At 37.9% G+C, this 11,609-nt stretch overlaps 1 protein-coding gene across 1 annotated transcript; it reads right to left on the minus strand.

The window, feature by feature from the left end:
- Positions 1 to 3,405: 3,405 nt before the first annotated feature.
- LOC104623604 (gamma-aminobutyric acid receptor subunit gamma-3-like) lies at positions 3,406 to 8,221 on the minus strand (the record flags this gene model as incomplete). Its single annotated transcript, XM_010290743.1, has 3 exons — positions 3,406 to 3,488; positions 5,796 to 6,016; positions 8,086 to 8,221. Coding segments are annotated over 3 exons (440 nt in total), but the record flags the coding sequence as incomplete, so codon positions are not given.
- Between the last annotated feature and the right edge of the window lie 3,388 nt (positions 8,222 to 11,609).

Genomic DNA, 11,609 nt, shown 5'->3' on the forward strand with positions numbered 1-11,609 from the left:
TCACCCAGCGAAGAGTAAACCTGTCTAAAAAATTTAGTACTGACATTGTCCTTCAGAGAGAATACTTCTTTCTTACTGATGTTTATGTGAATACTAACTACCTTAGTATACTAAATTTTATGTCAGAATCCAGAAATTAAGTTATTTCCACAATGCTCAAATCAGTGCTGAATAGAGATAACCAAGACAGTTTAATATGCTACTTGAGTACCAAAAGTAGCACAGCAGCCTCCCTTGGCTGAGGAGGATAAATTAACCCAAATAAAGAATGACACTGACAGAATATTTTTATGCCATAGTATATAGTTCTTTAAAACCACAAGAAGAAAATGTGATCATTTAGAGCAAAATCTGTCCAAGAATGCAACTGTGGGATCAAGTCGCAGCATTGATTCTTTCTCTACATTTACAGGGAAACACACATTCATACCATGCATTGGCGTTGATGCCAATGGTGTAGCATCTCTGTATTAAGGAATCTAACTTGCCAAATGTGGTTGATCAAACCAGTCTAGTACATGGAGTGGGAAAGAGCTGTGGCATTGCCTAGCAGACTGGCATTATGCCATTGGGTTCAACTTTTCATATAAGCCGTGTGCTAAGTGCACATCTACGCAAGGACTGTAACAACAGACACGTGTTTCATCTCATGACGTCACCTGAAGCACATACAAAACTTGCACAGGGGGTAAAAAGGTTTCAAATTATTTCAATACTTTCTAATTCCTATAAGCAAAGAGACTAGAGAGCTCCAGGAACTGTTCTTGAACGCAATTTTCAACAGGAAAGGGTAGATAGGTTTTAGTGACCACTGTTAGCACACTAAGATGTGTCTTTTGTTTATAAGCCACTGTTTTCTCCTTATTCATCCTGGCAACCAGACCAAGTAGGGCTCAGTATTCCCACCTAAGGAATAGCAACTCTGCCCAGAGCAACAACAGGGTTACGGTGCGAATTAGTTGGCTCTAGAGGAAAATACTCGAGAAACTATTTGAGATTAGTTTCACATTTCTGAAAAATACAGGAAAATTTATATAAAAAGCAAGAAATTTCAAATATTAACCTTGTTCATGTGTGTGTAGAGACGCAGAGATTTTTGTCTGAAATTCATGCTTTTTTGTGCTTGCTTACAGTGGAAACTGTGAAGGCTCATCTGTGTGCCGGGGAACAAACAAGAGGGATGCAGAGGGAAGCGGTGCTGTGCTGTGAATTCTGCAACCATTTTCATTTTATTCAAAGCATGACATACATCTTGGAACCCATAATCAGCATGTCCCCTCAGAAACTTGTCATAGCAGGCAGTAATAAATCATTCAGGCATTCACTCAGTCATCCACTTCATAAGTCCCACTGAGTGCCATGTATCTCAAGACTGCTATGAATGTACATAACACTGAAAATACAATCGAGTTATGAAACAAAGAAATCACACAGGAGATGTCCTACTATTATGACAATAGTAGTGCTAAAAGTGTTCAATGAAAATAACACAATTAGGTATAAACCTAAAGAAATAAACTCTTGTTATCAACATGACCAAAAATCTTGACGAAACTACAAAACATTTTTTTAATATTCCTCCATGGGTTTTTCCATCTGGCAAGAAGCTACAAATAATGCACATAGAAACTGTGATACATTCAGCTTCTGCTTGATCTTATGTAATCTCCATCTCCATAGAGGGTAGTACATGTATGATGATAATACATGTATATTTTCAAGGGCAGAAGGGCTCCAAGCTAATAGAACTAAATTAGGAGGAACCTCTGCAAATCAAGACTTATTTGAAACTTTGCCATGGAGCGGAGCCTTCTGAAGTTCACACTGATATCACCTCTCTTTAAAAAAAAAAAAAAAAAAAAAAACCAGAGCATAACACACTTGCATTCAGCAACTGTCTAGGTATTAGGGAATGTAAGGTTTGAAGCAACTTCCCTGTCTAGTAGAGTTCTCCTTCTTTGGATATTGCTAGCGCAGGACCTACCAAATTTATGTAGTAGGTTTAGTTAGTATCTCTGGACTGGGATTTAATTTTTAAGATCACACACTCCTTTCCCAGTACCTCAACAAATCAAAAGCAGATTGCCACAAGGCAATAATAAAGCTAAGAGAAGTTTTATGCAGCAACTGAAGATAGCTGAGGTGGGTATAGTTCAGCGACAAGTGTTCATTAGCAATAAAGCTCATTCAGGAGGTATCTGCCTCCCTGTTCAGTTGAGTATGCACATACTCCACACACCTGAATTAAACACACCACTGTGTATTTTTGCCCAGGCTCACTTATGTACATAGATCATAAAAAATGGCAATGTAGTGATAACGTTTTTGGGGAAAGGGACATGTGTACACTGGCAGATTTTTTTAAAACCTTTTCCTGGGGAAAAAGAATACACCCTGGATCAGCTGAAATCCAAATCCTGTTTCTGATTGAGGATCATTGTATAATAGTCATAAATGGAAATCAATACCCTACTATCACAACTGCATATATATTATGAAGACATTCAATAGTGTTGTTATTCTTCTATCGCTTTTTAAGAGGTGATGGAGAAAAGGCTATTTTCTAAATAGAAAGACAGAACAATAAATTTCCCATTGACTTCTGGAGAACACAGATCCTGAGTCTTGGAGTTTATCAAATAAAAAATCTGTAGTGGGGACCCTTTTAAAAATGTTTGTAAAACATTTGCATTGTGTGAGTTTGGATTACAAAACTGTGCAGGTGTACCCATGAGCAGACAGCTCTCAAGCTTTCTCAAATGAATCAGCATGAAGATAACTTTTCCGCACAGTAATATTGGACCTTAAGCTTAACTCACCTGACTTTTGTTTTCCATCCATTTCACCAGTGTATTTGTTTTGCCTGTTTGTTAGGTAGATTTTAAATATACCAACAATACTACATACAATACAACATTGGGACTAGTGGGCAAGCTGAGCTATAAAAGGAAAATGAGATTTACAGTAGTTACACCATTTATTATGGAAGACAGAGGGGTTACCATGCTACTTGCTATAAACTCAGATGTTCAGAGGTTGCTGGGCTTGTCCTCAAGCTGTGCACCTCCACAAAAACCATGCAATTTCTATTCTCATTTGCACGTCATACGATTGTGTAGATTAACAAAGTACAGACTGCCATGAATATCTGCTCCTGCTGAAGGTGTGACTATTGTATCAACTAAAAAGGCTGGTTCTGGCAAAAATAACAGAGTTAATCTACAGAAAACTTCATGGCATAAATCCATAGACCACGAGTGCTAGGGAGGAAAACAAAAATTTAAGCAAACCTAACCTTCCTATACCTGTTGTGGAACTGTTGAACAACCTATCAGAAATCAGAATTGAACTTGTGCCTCTGCATACTGCTCATATACAACAATAAGGCATCAAAGCAGTACTTACAGCTAGAGAATATCAGTGGGCACGAGTGTTCATCCATTGGGAAATTGTGCAGCTGCAGCTGGCACTCAGCGTTGATGGTAAGCCTACGGAGAAACCAAGCGTCTGTTACTGCACATCAGCACAATGAGCAGTCGGAGGAGGCGGCTGAGTAACCTTAGGTATCATGCAAGAGCGCTTTGTCATCCATAAGTAAGGCCTGAAAGGAAAGGACTATATATGCAGGTTGCTCATTGTCTATTTAGGCCTGATCCAAATCAAGAATAATTAACTAAAACCAGAAATAATTTCAAAGACATCATTAAGAGTTTTCTGATCCCAAGAAGTCTGTGCATATGTTTTTCTCCAGACAATTCATCATCGAAGGACACGGGATGGAAACAACTGCTCTTTACAAAAATAATGGTATGTAATTCCACAAAATTAGAACCTCATAAAGACTCTTTTAAGGAACATTCTTTGCATTTACTTATAGCGTGAACTTAAAATTCTTTCAATTGTTTTGGGCTATCTCTCAAAAACTTAATAAATATATGTATGCCATTCTCAGTTGTACAGATGTAACAGATCAGCAGAAATGTCTTCAGCCCCACTTGAAAGCTTGTTTTGTGTGATATCCCTAACCCAAAGGATACTATGAATGGAGCTGATTTTAAAATTACTATTAAAACCAGATAATCTTCAGTCTGATAGTTTACAAAGTAAATATATTTACCCTGGTAGATTACATTAAGTGCTAGTTTCTTACCCAGTCTTTTTCAGGAAACAGAGACTATGTTAATTGCATGCCTGAATTTATGCAGTAAGTATGGGGCACGAGTTGTTTTTGTTGGCGTGGGTTTTTTTGTTTTTTAAAATAATTCAAAAGCTAACAAACTGGATTGGGAAAGGTTTGTGTCTCAAATTATAGTATGGCACAGAGAAAACTTCTGTCTTGGAGAAGGTCACCTGTGAGGAACTCAACAGCATTTTTGCACTGACGCTAGAAGAGAATATGCAGTGTTACAGTAGGAGTGTTTTCACACCCAAAAGTGGGCAAGTAAGAGGATGGAAAGGCATGGAACATGATTGAACCTCGCACACTTTCTCCTGAACGCAGAACACTCATCAGCACCTGACAGTACCAGGACATACAGTAGTTACCACTTCCATGCCATACCAGTTCTGCGTGCTCAGTTAAATCAGATAAATTGTTTATGAATTACACGGTGTTCTCAGTGAACAATGACCATTCTAACAGCTCTTCCTATGTAAAAAGGAGGCTGACCTGAGTGGGTGAAAAGGACTCAAAACATCTTTCACAAACTAAAAATGCTCATTCAAAAAATCCACTGGGTCAAGTATTACCCCTTTTTTAGCTGTCTTAGACAAATTTTGCAGTCCATTCAACAATGAGTTTCTTTAGTGATAGGTATGCAAGTTTAATTACTATTAGGTAGATACTTAACTTTCCCTGAAATACTGAAACAGGACTCAATAGAAAAAAAAAAAAAACGAAAAAAAAAAAACCAACCACCCAACCAAGAGGGTATTGGACTTGACATCCTAATCACCAAAGTCTTTAGCTAAAGGCTACTGAAATAAGCAAAACCTCTGTCACAGTGGAGGAAGCCTAGGAACGGAAAGACACTAAAAATGTCAGTAGCATTTCCAGCTGTTTAATTCCTTTCTTACTGTTTGCCAAAGACTTGCTATTGGAGCTCAACTGTAATTGCAAGTATGATCAGAATATGCTGAACACAATCACTGAAGAAAATGTAGCGTGAAAGGGATGTTTCTGAAAAAGTTTGCCATGTGGAATACGGCTTATGGCAAAACTCCCTTCTAAGTAATTCATCTCTTCCATAAGTAAACACATATTTTGATTTCCACAGGCTTTATTAATGCAAATATATACAGTATATCTAATACCAGACAGTTGATGGTATCACAAAGTTTAGAAGAACTCTAAAAGCCTTTCCTCCAGCAATTCACCCGTGTGATGAGATGTGACAGACTATCTTTCAGTGTGACTTATTTGAAGAATCAAGTATTGGCATTAGCATGAATCTAGAGATACTTTATCCAGTCCTGTGTCTAACTTGGATCAGAAAGGTTTCTGACAGGTTTTATGGGACTACATGCTCCCGATTTTATTAAAAGCACTAAAAAGCCCAGCTTCTACAATTTAGACAGACCTATTTCCAATTCTTAAGGTTTCATTTTTAGAAAGACAAGACTTTGTTTTTTAAACTCTGCAGCACTTACACCTAAATATTTCAGTATTTGTCAAGCAATGTCAGGTAAGCATCGGGAAGAAAACAGCAGAGGAGAACAAAGGTACCACTGAAAATTGCTACTACTACGCCAGGGCGCGGAGAAGCTTTCAGCCCTGCAAGTCGCCAAGTGCTCACCTGAGGGTGTACAGGATCTTGCCATCGTTCCATATGCGGAGGAGCTGGTTGGGGGTGGTGATCCAGTGAGCCTCTGCCGTCTTTGAGTTACGAAATATCGTGTCTGGGATCCAGATCAAGCCAACCATGTTGCTGTTCAGAGTCAGTATCTTCATGGTGCTATTGAAGCGAAGACGGCTGTCTGTCCACGTCTGGGCAAAAAATATATCAATTTGATATTCCTGCAATGAAAGCATGATAAGCAAATTGAAATCAGTTCCACACTTCCCACTGCTATTTTGTCTTTGATAAGGTCTACTCAGGTGTAGAGCGGCAGGATAAGTTCAGGCCAAGGTGTTTCTTTTTTTATTGCCTGAGGAAATTTTTTTCCCCCCCTTTTTTTTTTTCCTCTAGCTACTTTAGAAAGCAGGCCAAACATCTCACTTGCCTTGGTCCTGTGCCATAACAATTTCTGCACTAGCACATTTTTTCCATCATCTCTGAACAGTCCTGTGACTGTTCAGATACAATTTGCAGAAACTTCTTTGTCACAGGGCAGACTGATAAAAAAGGTGTGAAAGATGAACGGGAGCAACACACGTAGGGTAGAGAATAGCAAATTCCCCTGATTATGGCAACGTCTTTTGGGGTGGGTGGGTGCAAATTGAATAAATTAATTGATCTGTTTGTTACCAATTGTTCAGCCACTCATTTTCAGGTCACGCTACAGCAGAATTGAAAAAACATGTTTGTGAAATCTGTAGATACCTCATGTACCCCAAATGCTAAGAGCTGAGCGGTCACTAGCTTACTGCGCTGAATCAGCTAATATCATAATTTACATGAATCTCATCCTTTCTTTCACTCCATGTTTACTGCTGTGTTCCTGTAGGTAAGCAGTTATAGTAGGTGTAACTGCAGAAATTAAAATACATATGGAGAAACAGGCAAAAATGATAGAGGGGAACATACAAACATGCTGATTTTTGCACTTAATACTCCATGGAAGACACTGTGCAAACAACGGTATTTGAATTGTGAATTCCAGCCACGAGAGGCTGGGAAAGGTCATGTTTGCATTTGTTTATGTTCCTATCCCTCTTTCCAAACTGCTCTCTACCTGTGAACCCTGTAGAACCGGCCATCTGACCACATCATGAGAGACACTCTCAGTATCTCAGGGTGGCCGCATCCATGACAGGGATGGCGTTTGCTGATGTGACACAAAGCGTATGCTCTACAACACAGGCTAATACAGGGGCTGGGGATAACCCAGAGGAAACCATCACCTTAGGTCCCCTGGTAGATGCATTCTTGGTATATCTGAACAAAGGAGAATTAAGGCTATGTGGAAAATCTGGTATGTCTTTGCCTTTTACCACTCTGAACTTGCTTTTATTGCATTTTTGTTTGTCTATTCCTAAGTTTTAAAAGGGAAGGTGTAAAAAGAAATACTATTATACAAACAGTATTGTGGGTTTTTGTTTTTGGTTTTTTTTTTTTTTTTTATTTATAGGTAGTTAGAAGAGCTTGTATTCTGAACTGAGGACAGTGTTTTTGCTAAGAGCCATCTGGTTCTCCTGCACTATTACCTTTTTGGCAAGCTGTCCTTCCAAAGCTGATGTTATAACACCAGAAAACCTAATTCACTCATACTGTAATCCTATTCAAAAACACACTCTGGGCCTCTCATCTCTAGACGGCACACGATCAATAGGTGCGTAAGTGGTGCTAGCATGTATCCAAATACCAGGTAATGGATCACCTTAGGAATTAAAGCCTAGCCACCAACAGCATTAAGGGCCATTTTTCTTCACAGCCTATCTCACTACCATTTTTCATTGTATTATTAGCTTTATTTTCCCAGGAAAGCTGACAGATTTTAAGCTGAAGATACTTTTCTTTCACCTCAGTGAGGACAATGTTGCACACCTCCACAGACTTAAAGGATGCGACCTCATGTAATGTGCGCAGCGTACCCTTATTGCTACCTAGCTCTAAACCTTAAAAAAGGACACCCTTAATTCACCAGCTTTAAGATGGTAGAGTGCTGATCTTGCTTCTTTACACAAAACTCCGTGTCATTTTAGTCCTTGAAAGTCCAGTGACAAGAATTTGGCACATTCATCTTCTATAAAAAATATGCCAGACATGTCTATGGGTTTCTCCAAATGCTGAGCGAGTAGAGTTACTTTTTTTAGCTCACATGTGAGAATCAGTATGTATAGAATCAAAGACCATTTGTATACAGCTGGCTAATGACAGTGCTGTCTTTTTACAGGACAAATTTTTGCACGACAAATTTTTGCACCATATTCATATTTGAGGTTATTTTATATGAATGCTTTATCTTGATTAAATTTAGGAGCAGCCATAATTCCCTTCTAGTAGATTGTACATCTTTAATATTAAGGATTTTAGGATTTAGGATGTTTAGGATTTCTACCCTGCCAAAGGGAAGAAAACCCTTGAGCTCTCTAATACAGTGTCCTGAGAAGGTACTCCAGCTAGATCTGAGCAAAGTGGGTGCCAGAAGCAGCACAGATGTGTCATTGTGGTTTCCATCGAGGCAAACTACTCTGGCTGAAAAACAGATTACGTTAGCCTAGAAGCAGGGCCGTGCTTACACCACTGTCCAACTCCCATTTTGCATCTCCTTTACTACTGCAACTAGAACATGCCAGCAATGATCATTGTTCAAAATATCTCTGCAATGGGCCACTGTAACTCCATTCAACTTAATAAAAACATTTCAACTCAAGCTAAATGGTTCACAGATCTCCTCAACTATTTAGCTCTTAAAAAAATGCATTTATCTCCTTGTAAACTTAGGTCATAAAAAGCAAAGCAACATTTTTATAAGTAAGTAAATCAGGGTTGGTTGAAATTAGTTGCATTGACACTTCACCCTTTTTTTTTTTATTTAAAGTATTTATAATGTTCAGTCAGAATGTACAAATGAGAAAACAAAATTTTCCCAGTAAAACTAAATGCACATTTCCATTTAGTGTCCGAATTGTAATTTCATCCTTTTTACTCTCTCCGTTAATCCTTTTTAGAAGTGAATGTTAGATCAGTACATCCTTTACATTAATCTTTGTAATTGCTGCGGTCCTCAACCAAGCAGATAAGGGGGTATGATATTCGTGTATTCACTCTGCTAGGAAGGGACAGAGGTCACTTTCGCAACTGGCACTCAGTTCCTCACTTTTAATGCAGCTAAGCCTGTGCACACGTCAGGAAAATTACCTTTACCTTCACTGACAACAGACACTCAGTTCCCAGTGAAGTCAACAGCTTCAATATGCTGCTTTGCACAAAGCTGGTACCGTGATCTCTGACACACAGCATCCAGCAAGAAACTGCCAGAAGAAAGGTTTCTATGTTGGTCTTATATACAGGTGAGTATAATATAATAATATAAAAAAGGAATGCTTTTCGTTGGCTACCTGCCATTTAGATGAATGCCTATGTTGAAAGACGTTTATGAAATGTAATGGTTGCACTTGGAGAGTTCAGGCAGGACATCACGTTTCAGCAAAATGATGCCCCAGATGAAGCAACATCCTACAACTCTAATGCTATTCTTTATGTCCTGTTCTACCGCTGCACCAGAAATGTTGCTAATGTCCTTCTGATTGTTTCTTTTCCCGTTTAATTTTTGGCAGCAACTATTGATAACTATAATGAACACAGGAAGAAATAAAGGACAGGAAAATATTCAATAAGGTTTCTCTCCAGCGGCAGAAAGGTGAAACTATGTTCCTCATGAAATGATGCCAAGGTCATGTACAGTAAAGTGTTCTGTCACTAAGATTTCTTGTCTTACAGACACATAATTTGCAATGCTACCAGAACAGGCTTAAGATTTTTCCTACTTATACCACATATTCACTCTGCACCTGGATGCATTAACTGAAGCTACACTCCAGAGCAGCCACATTTCTGAAAAGACATTCTCCTTGAGAAGAAGTAAGGAGCAACTATATGGGGAAAAAATAGGTCTACATGTTAACATGATGGGAAATTCTAGGGAAACTGTATCTCCTTTTGTGTATCACATATTTCTGAAATAATATAAAATTTCTCTGATGCAAAAGTCAGTTATAGAAGGGATTGATAGAAGAATAATTTATTATGAGTTTTAATAAATTTCATTATGTTTGTCTCTAAAAGTAAATTCATAAAGCATGTTACATGTATAACCGAAATTCCACACTCTTAAAAACTTAATCAGAATGGAATCTGTTTGAGGATTCCACAATCTGTCCAAATCGGATTACATAGGATTTTTTTTTTAATAAATTAAACAATTTTAAGAAATTGAAAGAGCAAGAATGTGAAACTAGAATACAAGAATGTTTCCCAGTTGAAGACTCCTTCTTCAGCTCAGACAAGTACCCAGCTGAATCTCTAACTGCATAACATCAGGCCTTTTAAGAAATTTTAAATTACCTATAGTTTTTACTTTTCTGGAAGGATTAATGTTTTTCGGTAAGATTAAACCAGTTTATTTGTATTCTGTTTGATCATATGAAAATACAAAGCTTCATTTCTGGAAGCTAATGTGTATCTCTGAGTGAAATGTCTTTTGTTTTCTTTTCTTTCCCCCATGATGACTAGCTTATTACCAAAGAATTTGTCATCAGTGCTGTTTTGCAATTTACCCTTAAATGAATGCTCTATCTTATACATTTGGTCATGTAAAAAGCCAGTCTGTTCTAATTGGCAGACTTACTAAGAAACATTCGGTACAACCTGAAAATAAGAAGTAACATTCTGTCACTGAAATCCTCTCTATTACCTCCAACAAGGTTATTTTTGAAAATGGGATTTTAAAACTGGCACTCGACAATGTTTACTGAATTTCCAAAGTAACTTCTAAAAGCAAGAAAACAGATTATGGTCCTTTTACCTGTACAGTATGCACGTAATTGTCTCACGGAGACCATTTCTTCCCATTCAAATTTTATAAGATCTCCTGTAAATCTGAAATTGTTGCTGAAAAAAATGGCTGAATGAGATGAGGAAAACTGATTTTTTTTTTTTCTAAATCAAATGTTGATTTAATTAGACTGTATTTTTCTGGATTGTGATTATGTACAGAGCAACAGACTAGAGACGATTTTTCTTTCTTACTTTCTGTTGATTTGTGGACAGGGGAACATAACCCAGAGTTAAAAACAGTATTAGCTGCAAATAACTGTAAACAGCCAGGATTCCAACTACTTGATTTAACATATTTTTTACATTTTCAAATATTCCTAACGTTCTTTCATTAGCACCTTGAAAATAATCAAGTCAGCAGTGAATTATTTGCCCTTCAGTTGTGTAGGAATGATTAATGATTGAAAACACCTTAAAGTGCCACGGTTTGAGGCATCCGTAGTCATAGAGAAAAATACGTGCTTTTCAAACAAGTCTTTCACTGTTTTCTCAGTCAAAAGAGGAGCTAACATGTTGTTGGCAATACCGAAGCTTTTCTGCTACCATGATGTATCATTTTAGCTGTGGATTAATCCTGGAAAGCACAATTTCATTGGCTGTCACAGTTAGGTGATCTATTTGAATGACTATGGATAACGGAATGGTATGCCTTTGTTGCTTCTGTTGTAGCCTTCTCATTTCCTGCATTTTCATAATTCCTCACAACAACAGTAACAACACCACCACCACCACGAGTCTTGTCCTTGAAAAAAATGCAAGAATTTCTTGCATGATACTTTCCAAGTTCTTACTATTGCCTGCCAGACAAGGCACCATCACCTCAGGACTCCATTTCCCTCTACTGTAAGAAGCCTTTGGGCAGCTATTGCTGTGTGATCAATTCAGAAT

The sequence above is a fragment of the Phaethon lepturus genome, unplaced genomic scaffold (assembly GCF_000687285.1).
Source record: "Phaethon lepturus isolate BGI_N335 unplaced genomic scaffold, ASM68728v1 scaffold6307, whole genome shotgun sequence".
Lineage (NCBI taxonomy): Eukaryota > Metazoa > Chordata > Aves > Phaethontiformes > Phaethontidae > Phaethon > Phaethon lepturus.